The 17453-nt window shown below is 42.4% G+C and overlaps 1 protein-coding gene across 1 annotated transcript in view; it reads right to left on the minus strand.

The window, feature by feature from the left end:
- Positions 1-17453, minus strand: part of KIAA2012 (KIAA2012 ortholog) — a 97231-nt gene that overhangs the window by 46688 nt on the left and 33090 nt on the right. Inside the window, exons 10-12 of the mRNA XM_075001416.1 lie at positions 14782-15030; positions 12149-12340; positions 10519-10647 (exon numbers count right to left, since the gene is read on the minus strand). Of these exons, the coding sequence (XP_074857517.1) occupies positions 10519-10647; positions 12149-12340; positions 14782-15030 (570 nt within the window). The remainder of the gene's footprint in view (positions 1-10518; positions 10648-12148; positions 12341-14781; positions 15031-17453) is intronic.

Raw genomic sequence — 17453 nt, forward strand, 5'->3', positions numbered from 1 at the left:
GCTGCCCTCATGCTGCACTTGGGGGAACACCGACTCTTATGTGCTTTTGCTGAGACATCCAAGAGGGTCCTCCTATGTCGTCTGGTACTTACCAGTTAAAGCTCAAGCCTTTACCCCTGAAATAGGAGAGTAATCTTTTATGACATTTTTACAGACCAGTACTATGTAGATTTTTGCAACAAAAGGACAGCCTTGGAAATGCATGTCTGTCTTGTTTTTAAAACTTTGTTTGAACCCTTTTGGCTAGAATGGAAAATAGGTATAGTGAGATGAGATGCAGCCTGTGTTAAGGGTCTTCTAGATCAACTTAATAAAGACTTTTTAGGTAGACTGAGTAGCCTGCAGACTACTTGGCACAAGCCATCAGCTCATCTTTGTCTGTCACTAATCCTTGCTGAATGTGTAATGACGCTTTCTGTTGTTCCTGCTCAAAGGCTGACACAAGAATTACTTTATCAAAACCAACAATGTTGCACCTCTTTCAAATTCAATGTTAATCCACTCTACCCCACATAATCTGCAAAATTGTCAAGGAATTATCTCATGCAAGAAAGTCTTCTCAGAGCTGGGGTATGATCAGAGATATTTTCTTTGTGGAAACTGTGGTTGAAAAAATGCCACCTGTCCAAGTGTAGTGATTCTTAATTAGTGCACTGATGCTCTTTCCCTGAGGAAATGATGTTCCTCCTCCATGTGGAACCTCTGTAGTAGAAAAGTTTTCTCCAACTGAAAGAGCTTTCCATCCTTGGAAAACTAATCCTACTTTTGTAGATGAGTGGTGGGATCTTATGACTTAAATAGCCTCTTACTACAGAATACAGCATGGGAGAAATTCAGACTTTACCTGCCTGTGTGTGCCCAACACCTGGCCAGGGTCCTTCATCACTGATATCTGAATACAAAGACAAGGTGGGTGATGGCTATACTGGGTTAGACCAAAGGTCTTTCTCTCCCAGTGTCCTATCTTCCAATGGGCCAGTGCCAAATGCTTCAGAGGGAATGAACAGAAGATGGCAATGACTGTTATCCGTGCTCAGTTTCTGGCAGCTAAAGGACACCAAGAGCACTGAGTTACATCTCTGACCATCTTGACCAATAGACACGGGTTGATCTATTTTCATTACAGTACCTAGTTCTTTTAAAACCCAGCTATACTTCTGGCCTTCACAAAATCCCCTGGCAATGTGTTCCACAAGTTGATTGTGCTATGCAAAGCAGTGTTTGTTTGTTTTAAATCTGCTGCCTATTAATTGCATTGGTTGACACCCTACCTCCATTCTTGTGTAATGTGATCGGGTACATAATACTTCCCTAATCAGTTTCTCCCCACTATTCATGATTTTATAGATCTCTTTCATATCTTCTTTCATTGGCTCGTTGCTAAGGTGGTCAGTCTTGGTCTTTTTAATCTCTCCTTATATGGAAGCTGTTCCATATTCCTAATATTTTTGTTGCCTTCTTTATGTCACTTCTGTTTCTAACACAACTTTCTTTTTCAGTTGGGGCAACCAGAACTTCATGCAGTAGTGAAAGTGTGTGTGTATCATTGATTTGTGGATTATGATGTGTGTGTCATATTATCTATCCCCTTCTTAATGGTATCTAACTTTGTTGGCTTTTTTGACTGCTGCTGTATTTTGAGCAGACGTTCTCAGAGCACTGTTCACAATGATTCCAAGATGTCTTTCTTGAGTGGTAACAGCTAATTTAAACCCATGACATAGTTGCAGTTATGTTCTCCAACGTGTATTACTGTGAACTACTAACATTTGAATTTTATCCACCATTTTGGTGTCCAGTCACCCAGTATCGTGGGATCTCTTTGTAACTCTTCACAGTCAGCATTGGGCTTAACAATTTTGACTAATTTTGTGTCGTCTGCAAACTTTGCACCTCACTGTTTATCCCCTTTTTTTGGATAATTTATGAATAGGCTCAACAGCACTTGTCTGAGTACAGATCTTTGGAGAACTCCATGGTTTACCACTTTCCATTGCGAAAACTGGCTATTTATTCCTACCCTTGGTTTCTATCTTTTAACTAGTTACTGTAGCATGAAAGGACCTTCCCTTTTATCCCATGACTGCTTACTTTGCTTAAGAGCCTTTGGTGTGGGATGTTGTCAAAGAATTTCTGAAAGCTCCAGGCCTAACTGGATCACCCTTTTCTACATATTTTTTGACACTGTCAAAGAGTTTTAATAAATTGTTGTGGCATGATTTCCCTTTACAAAAGTTTGTGTTGCCTCTTCACCTAATATGTCCCCAGAGCTGAAGAAAAGAGCTCTGTGTAGCTCAAAAGCTTATACATTCCACCGACAAAAATTAGTCTAATCAAAGATACTCCCTCATCTGCCTTGAAACTGTGTGTGAGAGCAACAATTTTGATTAACCGGCATTTTCAGACATCCAAAAGTTTTGCTGGAAAATTCTCAACATGCTCTAGTTAGAGTCCTGTCTGGTACAAATTAGTCCTTTTAGCAGAATACTCTAAATTGACCAGAGGGAGTGTTACTTAGCAAATGTGGCAGCTAGTACTATAGTAACTGACAGCTAGCGAGCTATGGAGAGTAAATGAATTACCTGGCTCGGTACTGTCAATGGGAATTTTGTCACTGACTTCAATGAGGCCAGGATTTCCACTGGAGCTGAGTGTCCAAGATTAGAGGAAATTGCATCCAGGTGAATTATCTGAGCATGAAACATTAAGACGTGAGCTTTCTCAACTGTGTCTTGTTGCAGTTCCAATAGCAACATGAAATGAAGGGTAGTGGTAAATAATTCCTGGAGAGGGAAATCACTTAAATCTTTTCTGACTAATAAATGACCACATGCTTTCTCCCTGAAAATAATTGCCATTGTTGTACCAAGTCAGAAAATAAGCTATCTGATGAGAAAATAAATGTTTAAATATTGACATTGTCCTTTTTATCTGAATTGGGGATTATGTTGTTTAACTAACTTATATGTTTTGAATGGAAATATTGTGGTCCTTGGAGTATGGACAAAGATGACCATACTTAAACAGAAAGGAAGAAAATCTGTTTAATAAGGATTCTGCAAACACACATGGTGGAAAGAATATTTAGTGCAAATTTTTGCCTGTGGAATATAAGGGTAGAGGCTCTGGAGAATGAAAAATGAGACTGCACATAATTATTTAGTGTGGAGCTTGAAGACACATATTCTGGGCTGAAAAAAAAAGAGAGAAACAGCATAACAAGCATTAATCCTCTCTCACAGAATTGAGAGTATGTGCACTTTAAGAAATCATGATAGTGGAAAGGGAAATTTGTACATATGCCAATTTTATTGTGAGTCTTGCAACATTAGGTGGGTTTCTTAGACATGTACCTCATAGTTAATCTCCCTCTCTTTTTCATATTTAAAAAGTGGGGAAGGAGCTACCTTTCTCTCCCTCGCAGTTATGGGAGAGAATCTTGAAAACATGATCTGTAATGGCACCAAAGACAAAAAGGAAATAAAATAAACTTATATTCATTATTTTTAACACCACATGATTATTAAATGAATCTCAGGATTTTGGTGGCCTGACTCATGACTTTTTAATCACTTGGAGTTGACATCACTCATGGCCCTTTGTTTTCCATATTTATTGGATTTACCTGTCTTGATGACGATGATCACTCATTGCTGAATATGATCATCTTCCATACTAGTTGTAGATTCTCAGGTGACTGATAAGCCCTGTCCTTGAACCCCAGGTTCTATAACAGCGAGGCCAGATATATCCCGGTACAGCAGGAGGCTGTTGACCATGACTGAAAGTCAGTCTCTCCTTTCTCCAGCACCTCTTGTCCTCCTCAGCTTCTCGGTGGGCAAGTTCAAAATGCAGGGGACCATCGTATATTGCTTCTTTCCATTTTGAGTGATCCTGGGCGAGTGTCTCCAAAGCGTCAATGTCAATATTGCACGACTTTAAGTTGTTCTTCAGGAAGTGCTCATAATGCTTCCATTGCCCTCCTATGTTATGGCAGCCTTCTTTCAGCTGAGAGAACAAAACTTGTTTTGGGAGGCGATGGTGTGGCATCCGCACAATGTGACCAATCCAGTAGAGTTGCTGAAGGATGATCATTGACTTAAGACTGGTGGTCTCTGCCTCTTCCAGGACTCTAATATTGGTGCATCTATCCTCCCATTTGGTCCTCAAGATCTTGCAGAGACAGTGTTGGTGATACCTCTCCAGGAAGTTCAGGTGATGTATATAGGTTGTCCAGGTTTCAGACCCATAAAACAATGTTGGGAGAATAATGACTTGATAACCAAGAAGCTTGGTGTCTGTTTGAATGTCATGATCTTCAAAAAACCTGTGCCATAAACAAGCAAAGGCTGCACTGGCACAGCTCAAATTTCTACATCAATATCTGACTTGGATTAGAGATGACTTCCATGGTAGAGGAAATGATTGATATTTTTCATTACTTCTTCATTGATTTTAATAGATGGAATGCATGGTACCTCATTTGGAGAGGGCTGATGGAGCACTTTGGTCTTCTTCATGTTGAGTGTGAAACCAAGATGGGTAAGATTTGGCAAACACATTCAGGATACTTTGAAGACCTTTCGCAGAGTGGGCAAAAATTGCATTGTCATCAGCATAGTGAAAATCCATGATAGATGTGGTGGAAATCCAACTCTTAGCTTTCAGCCTGCTAAGCCTGAACAGCTTCCCATTCATTCTATAAATAATTTCAGTGCCAGCTGGGAGCTTCCCAGTAATTATGTAAAGAATGACTACAATAAAAACCACATATGTGGTTGGGGTGATAATGCAGCTGTTTGACTCCTGTTTGTAATTTGAAAAATTCACTCTGGGAGCCAGTACTGTTCAGAACAGCACTTTCATTTTGTTGTGAAGGAACGTTACCTCTCTTACTCCACCACTCTGCAGAGGGAATGGATGGGGACATGCTGAAAGGGTCAGAATTATGATAGGCATGAAATGCTGCACCCCAGGAGTACTGGCCACCTGATGGACAGTGGTGGTCCTTCAGTGCCTCCCTTATGTGCTTCCTCTAAGCAGTGGGGGGAGCAAGGCAGGCAGAGTGTTCCATCTCAACAGCCAAGACCACCCATTCCAGTGACTACCACGCTCCCACCCTCCCCAGCCTATTTTCCACCCATTTTTTGAATTTTGGAATAAACAGCAAAAAATTCCTGGAAAATTAATAAAGAAGAAAACAAAGGGTTAACAGTTGCAAGTTAGCGATACTGTAGTTCTAGACAGCGTAGGTAGCAATGCTTCCAGTTCATGTCTTTTAATGCCCAGTGTCAGGCAGCCGCATTTTCACTTGCTTATAACTTTGCCAAACTTAAATTGTTTGGGATTAAATTTTCCACCCTGGGTCTCTGCCTCAAGCTGAGTGTGTGGTTCTGTTTTTGGTTTAATTGCTTTGAAAGGTTCAGCCGTCTCCAAAAATGAGGTTAGGGAAAAATATATCCTTGCCCATGTTAAAAATAAAATTAGAAAAAAATTCTTTAAGCCAGTGAGTTGGGATGTTCTAGCATCTCCATGCTTTACAGCAGGGTCTTGGAATTCATCAGGATTGCTTTTGTGTCAGAGATGTGCCTCTCACTCTGCCTATGAAACGTGTTCCCATTAAGCTAAGTTATAAGCCTTTTTAGAAAGAGCTTTGTTTTCATGGTCCGCATAGTTCAGTGAACCTTCTAAAGGCGAGTGTTTGGGGTTTGGGGCAGGGAAGTATGTAATAAATGCCGTTTTCTGCTGTTTGAATATGTCACTTACCATGTTCTCTCTGGCGTTTTTGTTAGGTAATTGCTCTCATAGGAGGGTACTGCAGTAACTCTGCTCTCCCAGCCCGCACAAGATTTTGTAAAATGAACAATAAGCCTCTCCAGGATGTGCATGAGCAGGTTGCTTAGGAGGGCATTTTACTTCTTGTATCCTAACAGCTACCCCAAGCTCGACACCATGCCTACTGACGTCCATAGGTGTCCTTCCCCTGGGGCTTATTTCCCTTCAGTCAAATGATGCACGTTTTATTGTGGCTTATTGCTACGGTTTAAAAAATGGAGTGCAAAACTTTTGGTTGATGGACTTCTAGGGCATCTAAGCTTGCTTGTGACTGGGTATCTGGCCCAGGTTATATAACAGCCTCATTTGGTAGCCTCCACCTTTGTCCTATACCGTAAAGAGTAATTGGCTCTAAAACGAATTTGCAAAGCGTGGAGATTATCAAAGAAATACCAGATGCTTAGAGAAGCACCATTCTGAAGCATGGTTTAAAAGTCAGTGCAGAGGGGGCTGTAAAGGTACATTAACTAACAAGTTAAAAGTCTTATTAGCTCGTTATAAACATATCATGGTTAATACTGTTTGCATCCATAGTTAGTGCAACTATAAAATGTGTCACACCTCGTATGGGCTTCTTCAAGGGCCTACTCTCCAGCATTTTTTGGGGTACAGCAGTTCTTAAAATAAAAAAGCCCTGTCTGTAACAAACTGAGCAAACTGAAAAAAAAGGCTGTTGCCTACACAGGTCTCGAGATGTGCTTGGCATTCACTTTCTGTATATGTATTTCTAGCAAGATTAAAATTATAGTTTACAGACAGCCCTATCCATACTACAAAGATGATCAAATTCAAAAATGGTTCTGAAACATGAGCATGGTCCTGACTATGTCTCTCTTGACTTGGGCTTAAGCTCTTTTCCCTGCCACCTTTATAAAACCAGATTTTTGTTTTTTCATCCCACACTGCCCAAAGGAAGGCTGGCTGGGTTCTGTGCTCAGACAGAGGAAGAAACATGTTTTCCAGTTGTGTTTGTCACTTCTGTTGTTAGGCATGATAAAGTAAGTTGCTTAGAATAGGGTCTTAGTCTTTTTTTCTGAACTCTCTTTACTTAGTATGTTTAAATAGGTTCCTTGACATGGTCAGAAAACATCTCTGTGGGTTATTTTGGATTAAGGTTAATTTTGTATCTGACAAAGCGTACGCAGACAATATCAGAGGCTCAGTTCATCCCTGAGTATAGAGAACAGTCACAGGAGGAGGTGCCAGGAGAGGAAGTACTACGAATGGTTCCCTCACAGAAATCCTGTCGCATCCTCCTGTTTGCACCTGGAGGCTGTACTGTCTTTTCAGGGGATCTGTATGGGCAGAGCACTCATGGATACAAAACTGGTGTCCGCATCTGCAGAAATGATCCATAGCTCATGCACGGATGTGGATACTCTTGCATATTAAGTGGACAGCCACAAATTTGCATTGTTCTAGATCCAAAATCTGTGTCCGCAAAAATGAGCCATGTATACCCACATCCATATCCATGGGTGCAGGTACCCATGGATATCCCTGGACTTACAGGGCTCTTATCTATAGGACCAGAGAAGGAATGATGTGCACTCAGCTGCCTGCTCAGGCCTGAGCCCCACCTCTGTGGAGAGTCCTACCCCGTATACAGAGGGAATGGGGAGAGGTGCCATGGAGGTTGGTCTCCCTTCCATATGGGAGGACAGATCCGTGTGCAACTGGCTCTTCTCCTAAACAGAACCAAAGGGCATATCATCTGGGTGCTGATCAGGTACAATAGTATATGCTGTTGTTGGTTACAGAGTTTTGTCTGAAGTTAGCAATGGTCAGAAAACTATCTTTTGAAAGACGAAAGCCTGTTGTTCTACATATCTTAACACATGCAGGCTATGTCTACACTGGCATTCCTCTTTCAAAAGAGGCATGCAAATGAGGGAATTGAAAATGCAAATGAGGTGCAGATTTACATATCTGGTGCCTCATTTGCATATGCTTCTTTTGAAAGGCCTTCTTTCAAAATAAGAAAAGCAGTGTGGACGGGGCTCTTTCGAAAGTAAACTCCATCTTCGAAAGAACCCTTCTTCCTGAAATAAAATAGGAAGAAGGGTTTTTTTGAAGATGGGGTTTACTTCTGAAAGAGTCCCACCTATACTGCTTACTTGCTTTCGAAAGAAGCTCTTTTGAAAAGAAAATATGCAAATGAGGTGCCAGATATGTAAATCAGTGTCTCATTTGCATTTTCAATTTCCTTCATTTGCATGCCTCTTTCAAAAGAAGAATGCAAGTGTAGACACAGCTATAAAGTTTGCAGGTTAAAGCAATCAGATGGCAAGTTCACCCTAAGATCTGAAAGTTAAGATGGGCACGCCTTCCTTTCTTTCATCATCAGCCACCACTAAGATTATGGAATCTAATTTCAAAGTGCAGCTGTGCTCCACTCTAGAGAGACTGCATTAAAATAGCATCTTTGTAATCAACTGTCCAAGCTCCTGTGTATTGTCGGAGGTTAAGCCAGTGATGAAGCCTGTGTGAGACATAGACTTTAAGGCCGTAAGGGACCATTGTGATTATCTAATCTGGAGCCTACCTTTGGTCAGAGACTGTCGCTCTGCCACTCCCACAATAGACCCATAGCTGCTGAGGTTACTGACGACCTCAAACCATGATTTAAAGAGTCTGTTACACAGAATCTAGCATTTAGTGCAAACCAGCAATTGACCTGTGCCCTATGCTGCTGATAAATCTGAAAAACCCTCAGGAATTCGCACTATCTGGCCTGTGTTCTCCCATCATGACCCAAACCCTGCAGACCCGGCCTAGCTACGAAGCATGAGCTGGATTGTGTTCCTTCTGGTGTATCAACATAATGATCTACTAGACTCCAACCTATTACATATGTCCAAAGCCACTGAAGAGAATGAAATCTCAGGGGCAATAATTTTTGACTGGGGACACTCCAAAATTTTGGTAAGTGGTCAAGGGCTGTAGTTGTCTATGGAGGAGGGGTGCGGAGTCTGAGATGGAAGTTGGGTTAGAATGGAACTCGGGCAGGGGATTGGGCTACAGGAGAGGGTGTGGGGTCTGACAGGGAGGTTGGTTGAAGGAGGGGTTTGTGACCTTGGGCTGGGGATACTGGGGTGCAGGATGTAGGAGCGGGTATGGGTTCAGGAGAGGATTCTGTCTTGAGGGAGGGGTGTAGAGAGGGAGCTGTGACCTGGGAAGGGGATGTGCAGAGGGTCTGAGTGTTGACCTGGTGCAGGGAATTGGGTTGTGGTGGGATGTGAGACTGCTCCCTGCCTGAGGGTTCTGGTGGGGGGCAGGCTGTGGGCCAAATTCAAAGGCTTGGTGGGCCACCTCTGGCCCATGGGACATAGCTTGTCTGACCCTGGTATAACTTCATTTCTAACTTAGAAGCTTTGTTACCAGTGTTGATGTGCCAGAGAATGAAAACCCAGCTCTCAGATGCCAGAATGAGTTAGGCAGGTAGAAGAAGCATCTAGTTACTTATAAGCTTGCAGTTGTATTGACTTGACTCTGGGGAGCTGTCAATAACACACATTTGCTTTAACCAATAAACTAGGTATCTGGTGCAAAGAAGGTGGAGGATAGAATAAGGTGGCTTTGTGTAGCCTTTGTTCTTTCCCTGACCTGGTCTGAGCAGGAGCCGCTTTGGCTTCTGACACTACTTAGGGCAGCTTGGGGCCAGCTGCCTGTAGCCCCTGGTAGAAACAGCTGGAGTGCATAGTGCTCTGGGAATGCCACTGAATTCTTGGGACAGTCGTGTAAAACTAGTGGGGTAAAACTAACTGTAAAACTAACTGTCTGCAGAATTCCCAGTTCATGGTCAGAATTCCCAATTCCCTTTGCTCTTGTGAAGCTGGAACAGAGGGGCCCTGGTGGTGATGAATTATATCATTACTGTAAAATACTGTGGTACTTTCAGTGCAAGGTAACGACTTCCCTCGGAAGCAGTAGCCGCTCTCAGCTTTGAAAAGATCAGAGATTAACGCAGCAGACTGTCCCGTGGGTTTTGGTCAAATGGCTTGGCCATTCTCTAAGGATGCAACCTCCAGGCTTCTGTCATAGCCTATCATTTAAACCTCCCCCTGCAACGTCTATTCACCTTATTGTGAATCATGCCTTCCTTGCAGCCACTCTCCAGCCATCGGCACACCTTTTAGCTATTCTTTGGGAAACAAATCTTACTGCCTATTAGTTGTTTGGCACTAAACGTTCTGGGGTTCTTTTCTTCTGAGATGGCCTTTCCTTGAAGCTAACCATTTTCTATTCCCTCATGCTCATAACCTTGTCAGTTTTGCAGATTGTGTGAGGAGTCTGTCAGAAGAAGATTCACTCTGGCTGTCTGAGGCACATAACACAATACCTGAACAGATTATGAATTAGCTACCGCCTCTTTTCAAGGCTCACTTTAAAAGGGAGAACATTGTTTTTATGGGGCGAATTCCACAGCAGTTTTGTAAACCCTTTTTAAACACAGTCCAGCATCCCTTTTTATAGACTTTCCATGATCTCACCTCTTCTAGAGTACAAGTGCACTTGCTGTGCAAACATTAGCTGTTGTGGCTGAGTTGGCAGAAGTTTCATTGTCTCAGTGATAAGAATAACGCTGATCTGGGTCTGATTTTTATTTATCCAGTTTGTCTGAAGCTTTGGAGAGTCATGCATGCAATTTCTTCCTCTCATTTCCAGATAACGTGTCCTTACCTTTATCTGGAATGCAGCTAAACTGATCAGGAACACCTGCATCTTGTACAGACCCCACGAGGGACACACAGATAATTTCTCCGTCAGGGCCCATTATGAGGCTGCCTAGTGAAGTACCATTATAACACTCTGGAAAACATGAAGATGAACATTGTTACTAATCCACGCCATCAGGAGATATACTGCATTGATGTTTATTGCACGAAAATATGCTCCTAAGTAGCTCTATGTATTCATCCACGTTATCATGTCATAATTAAGGACAGCTGATGCAAAGAAAGCTTTTTTTTCGTTACAGGACAAGGTTGGAACACAAAATTCTGTAACAGCTTTTGAAAGCCACTCCCAAAGTTCAGGAATTTTTTTATTTGAGGCTTTGGGTCTATCCAGTATGACATTCAGGTCAGGTTTTGAGTTCTGAACCCCATTCCTCCAAAGCTTTGGGGCTCACGGATCCAGCAGTTTTGGTACAGTTTTCATATCCCTGAATATGACTCTTCTGAGCCTTGTCTGTCAAGAAAATTGCACTTTATTTGGCATTTTTCTTTCCCTCTCCTCACACTACTCCACAATCGCCATATGTGAGCAGTTCATCTCTGGGACCAGGTGGTCTAGTGGCTAGGCCCTCTGGGCAGGGCCTGTGGGGTGGGCCTTCAGCCCCACCCGAGAATCTATGGGTTAGGTTTGGGGCATGGTGCTGAGAATCTAGTTCCCGCTTTGGCAGGAGAGGGGTTCCCAGCGGGGAGGGGCTCCCCACTTCCTGCAGTGCCTGGGGGAGGGTCCTAGGCTGCGCCCTCTGGCGGCCACCTGGGTGGCAGTTGTGGCTTGGGGCCTGCTGCCTTTGAGCCAGCTCCTGCTTCTTGGCTGGTCAGCCCCCAGCTGGGCTGGCTTCCCTCCCTTTATACTCCTCCAGGCTTGACACTGGGTGCAGGTGAACCAGTGTGGGGCTGATTGGGCCAACAGGCCCTGTTTAACCCCTGCTCTGCCTGGCTTTGCTCTCACCCTCTTACACCATCTGCAAACGAAGTTACATGCTGGACTATGTGATAAAGTGGCAACTTCAGGTGCTGACACTAACTGATCGCTGCGTTTGGCTGGCTGCTGTTACGTGGTATAGGAAGAGAACCGTGGATTTGTAAGAGCACATGTTTAATAAGCATGGGACAAAATAACTCCCTGGTGTAAATGAGCACTATTCCTTTGACTTTAATTGAATTACACTTCCTTACAGTAGGTCTTTGGAGCTTTATTTCACCAATGGCTTCTCCCAGTGAATAACTGATTTTATGATTTGCAAGCATGCCTGTGTGCATGCCAGTGGTATCTTTTTCATCATAGGGTAGCTAACTCCTTCCTGCTGAAAGTATTGCTTCTTCCCCTTTGTGAGGCCCTAAAATGCCATGTAATAAGCATGCTTTTTCAGTAGCATTTTATAAACACGAACTAACTTTTCTAGAAACTTGCACACATTGACTATGAATCAATTCCTAGAATTCTCAGGCTTGCTGCCCACAGCATCTGGTTAGTTTCTCTTGAAATTCTGTGTCCCTCCATCATGTATGGTACAAACAGATAAACACAATTGCAGATTGCCTGGACAGTACAACCAGTGCTTAGTTCTGACTGTTACCTCTCAGCTCTTCTGGCAGAGCACCCCGCGTGATCCCTATCGGGAGAGCCTTAGAAGTGCTGCTGGTGATGCAGCTGCTACTGAAAGTTTTGATGTTTGTCTTGCTACTGTGGTTTCCTGGATCCTTTCTTCTGTTTAAAGGAGGCAGCAGATCGAATCCTGGGACTGCATTCTGGGTGAATAAATCACCATCTGAAAAAAAAATTAATGAACAATACTAAGGGGGTGCATAAAATAGTGAATTTCTCATGGGAAAAAAAGAAATCTGCTAGAGGGAGTGAATGCACAAAAAGGCCACAGTTAATCAGTGAGTCCTGAGCTACGTCTACACTGGAGAGTTCTGTCAACAAAACTGGGATTTTGTCGACAAAACTCACAGAGCATCTACACACAAAATACGTTTTGTTGACAGTCTGTCAACAAAACTTGGCACTTCCACCGACTGCGTTCTGTCTCTCTGTGATGAGCCTCAGAGTATTGTTTGTCTCACTTGCTAAGTTACCCCATCTAATTAATTTTCATCCTCACTGCCAAGGTGTATAAAGTGTAGTGGAAAACTGATGAGCAATTGTAACAAGCTGAAGAAAACGTTAATTGTTCCATCAACATATTGTTGCTATATAATGAGCTCTGCTACAGAACTAGAGTGATGAGTCTGGGTGTGTCTATGCAGCAAAGTTATTTTGGAACAATGACCACTATTCCAAAACAACTTTGCAAGCATGTACTCAATGCAACTACTATTTCAAATTGTTTCAATGACTTGTTTTGAATTTGGTGAAATATATTCTATAAGGAATAGTGCCCTGTTTCGAAATAGATATTTTGAAATAGGAGCTGTGTAGACAGGGAATAGAGGCTATTTCAAAATAAGCTATAATGCATCCAAGGGCTCTAATACAAAATAGACTCTATTGTGTCTGGATGCACTATTTCGCAATAGCTGAGTGCTATTTCGATATGCATTTTGTGCATAGATGCACTATTTCAAAATAAGCTATGCCAGACAATCTCTTCCAGAATAGTATATGTCGAAATAACACTGCTGTGTAGACATAGCTGATACCAGAGCTCAGCAGTTGCCTTTGAATAAAGACTCATTTCCCTATAGTGACTCTATGGCTACGTCTACACTACAGCGATCTGTCAACAGAAGTTACTGTTGGAAGAGATCTTCCAGCAAAACCTCTGTCAATGGGTTATGTCCATGCACAAAAGCAGATCGAAAGAGCAATCTGCTGTGTCAACAGAGAGCAGCCAGACTGCCTGGCCATGCTCTCGACAGAATGGCTAACTGGAATCTCAGCAAAGAGGGCTGTCCAGTGAACCAGAAGCCCTGTTTATCAACAGAGGGCTCCCCACAGCACCCAGATGGATTTTTTGTCAAAAGAAACTGTCAACAAATGCATTATTTCTCATTGTGGAGAGGCAGAATGCTGTCATCAAGATGCATTTTGTGCGTAGATGCTCCGGTTTTGTGGACAAAACTCTCTAGTGTACACATAGCCTATATGTTGTATCTGAGATGCAATGGTTTCTCCCTGTACTTGTAATAGAAGATAAATCCTGTATCTCAGATTCCACTGGGTAATTGTGGGTAATGTGTAAATGTTGAATTTTTATTGGTGATCAGTATTGTTTCTATACCTGCTGCTTTAATGACTTTAGTGTACTGACAATATTAAGTCAACAGCAGTGGTTTCTGTTCCGTATAATTATTTGCAGCCAGTCTTTGGGTTCCAAGAACTCCAAGGAAAATGTATGTGCTGGAGGAAAGTGGTGGTGGAAGATCTTGGAGAGCATTTTTTTCCTGTGAATCAGTAATGAGTCACACCCTGTCTTGACGGTAGAGGGGCGCTGTGCTGTTGGTGTGGCCATCTTTCAAATGACCAGTCAAATGTCAGGTATGACAAATCGTAGTTAGTAAAGATCCCACTTTCATTACTTTGGTATTCAGGCTAAGTGCCAGTTTAATTCATGAATTCCATCCTTCTAAAATTCCCCTGTTGTTTCAACTGGCATAGATGCTCTTTAATTTCTCTACTGAATTATTATCCAATGGACTGTCTGATATCTTCTGTATGTCTCATACTGGGATTGTAAAATTTGTTAAACCTCTTGGGATTTTTGGATGAAAAATGTTAGAAAATGTTAGTCGTTATGAATTAACAAAATTCCATTAAATCAGGACTGTTCGAATGTTATCTTAACAATGCAAGACATAGATGCAACTTATGATCCTGGCACAATTCAATGAGAAATCAATTCCTTTAGACCATCAGATATGTTTCATTGTATGGTTGCCACACACATGGGCTTTCATAGGCAACGTTCCCTCTAATCTTTTCTATCCACGTGCAGATTTTTTTCCATTCACGTGGGGAATATTTTTTTTTGTACTGAAGCATGTGCAAATGTGCACGGCCAATAGAAACACAACATTTAGCTCTGGGTGCTCTGCTAATCAGCTGGGTGGCATTTGAATTTCTCCTGAGCAGCCGCATAAGTTAAAAGCTTACAGGGAACACTGGTCTTAGGTGAATAGCTAGAACTGAATTAGTTTTATGGCAGAGATGGTGTCAATCTAGCTACAACTGAGGCAAAAGGTAAATTTCTTATTTCTGTTGACTGACCTCTTTTATAGTAGCCCTCCTTTCCAACATTCATCCCTCTTATTCCTGCCTTCCTTCCCTCCAGAGTGAACTTTCCAGTGGTTATTGGAGGTAGGAAAAAGCTACCTTGATGTTTCTCTTGGTTTTCTTCAGTGGTCATTTGATGCTGCTCAGTTGTACCCTCTGGCCCAGAAACGAGATCATTCAATAAAGGAGCCCACAATTTCTCATGGTCATCAGCCTCTGATGTGGATTTGTCCCAAGGAGCTCCTGGAATCAAAGAGGAACATGAAATGGAGATATTAGCCAGTGTTCATGTGACTCATTCATTTCACCAGTTTATTGGAAAAATAGTGTCTGAACAGCCCTGTGGTTGTCTATTGTTTGTCTTGTATTTTGAAATTAGACTTGGCAAAGTCAAAAACATACAGCTGCCGTGAGCAGCATCTTTAAACTCTTATTCATGTCAAGAAATTACCAAACTGACATAACATAACTTGCTGTTCCAGTCGCAAGCCTGGAACATTGCTGGGTGAGTCAGTTTAGTATTCCTAACAGAGGCACATTTACAGCTGAGCCTAACAGCTTCTTCTGTCACTCTTTGGTCAACATCCGCCCTTGAGGAAACATGGAATCCAGTTCCATGATGAGAATAATCTCATATAATTTAACATCAGGATTCTACACATCGGTTCGCTGAACTGTTCTGAACAAGCTCTGTTTAGTGTGTAATACCGAATATTTCAATGAAGCCAGAATTCTAGACTTGCAGGTCTGATGTTACAATCTGTCCTACTCTCCAATACCACCAGTGACTTCATTGGACAGAACTTGTTCTTAAATGGTTATGGGCAATGCTGCTTTTTTGAAGAAAATAGTGTACCTCTAATCATTCCTGCATTTGTTCTGGGATACAGTTTAGTTTTACGCATGTGGTCTCCTATGAAAATCTATTGACTGGAGTAGGAGTTATATTTTATATATAGTAGTACCATTGGGTTTCCCATTTTATTCCATTTTTTGGAAATATGTAGAGAAGCAGGAACATCTGAGCCACAACCCCTCTTTGTTCATGTTGAGCTGGTTCTGTAGCATAATTCTGCGTGGGGGGAAATAAAATCATACAGAAAGGAGTTGCTGCTTCTTAAAACATTGTCAGCTTGAGCAGAGATGTGATCCCCTGGTGACATTTAAATGAAGCTGAAGAGGGTGGGGGAAGAAGAGTTTCAAGAAGACACCAAAATCTTACGGCTCGTCTTACGCAGAGGGTCAGAGGAAGTGGTCCTAGCATCCCTTCTGGCCCTAAAATCAGTGTCACAAAATATGGGAGAAAAAGAGCTGGATAGAGAATAAAGGAAGGGGAACTGGGTTGGGGGAGAGTAGACGAGAACCGTAATGCCAAGAGAGAAGGGAACAATGAAAGAAAGGGAGGGAAAGAAGAGAATGAGGTAGAATGGGAAACAGTGTCCAGGGAAGGAGAAAATTGGAACAGGGAGTAGCTATTGTTATAAGTGGCAGCGTAGCCCTGTGTGAAGGACTTCAGATTGCATGCTTCAGAATGCAAGGGCCTCTGATGGAATATCAGCACTTCTCCCCCCAACTCCACACCCGACCTAGCTCTGCCATGGCAAATACATAACAAATGGAAAAGCTGCTGAACTGCCTTCCAGTTATAATATCCGTGATCATTAGACCATCTATTGAACACAAGCAAGTTTAGACACATTTGTTCATACATTTCTATAATTCTTTGATATAAAAAAAAACCACTTATCACCTGAAGCAGTATTTCTCAAAGGTTCTGAGAGTGTCACCCTGCAAGAAGTGTGCTGTAGCTGTGTTGTTCCAGGATATTAGAAAAACAAGGTGGGGGAGGTAATATCTTTTAATGAACGAAGTGTCCCAAGTGAGAGAGAGAAGCTTTTGAACTTACATAGAACTCTTTTTCAGATCTGGGAAACTAATCCAAGGTGACACAGCTAAATACAGGGCAGAATGCAACCCCAAGCATTTAATGCTCAGGTTAGATCTTTAAGGGTCCAATTCTCCAAACTTGTTCCTGCAGGCAGTCCCACCGAAGTTAAAGCGGATCTTTAGGATGTGAATAAGAGTTTCAGGAGTTACTCTTTACTCAGGACATTGCCTGTTGAAGACTGTTGTGGAACATAATGTTAGACTTAGCATGTTATGTGTCCATTGTTTTATTTCCTGGGATGGAGAAGTCAAAGGATCCATGTGTCCCCTATCCTCATTTTACCCATTCCTCTCTCTCCCTGCACCATGGTGACTCTTTCCAATGGAAAATGGTGGGCACAGTTATTTCTGAGCCCCTGCAGCATGCCTCTTCTGTATTTATCCAAGGCTGCTTCTTTTTCTGCTCCCCCAGCTGAGAATGTTGCCTCTGTTTAGCATTCCCAGACCACTTGCTTGGGCACTGGGGGTTCCCAGTTTGATTCCCCATCTGGCAATGTCACAGACAGCAAAAGGGGCAAGGGTCTGGGCTTGATGACTTCCTGAGGTCTCTTCCCACTCTGTGATCCTATGGAAGGATGATCTGTGCTCTGTGAAGTTCTACAATGCATCCTGTGGCCATCTTGATCTTGAATATGGAGATGCAGCCGTCAGAGACTACAGGCCCCAGCATGCAGTACTTTTTCTTGATCTGATGAGCAGGCCACTCCAATGTAGATGGT

The sequence above is a fragment of the Carettochelys insculpta genome, chromosome 8 (genome assembly GCF_033958435.1).
Source record: "Carettochelys insculpta isolate YL-2023 chromosome 8, ASM3395843v1, whole genome shotgun sequence".
Classification (NCBI taxonomy): Eukaryota; Metazoa; Chordata; order Testudines; family Carettochelyidae; genus Carettochelys; species Carettochelys insculpta.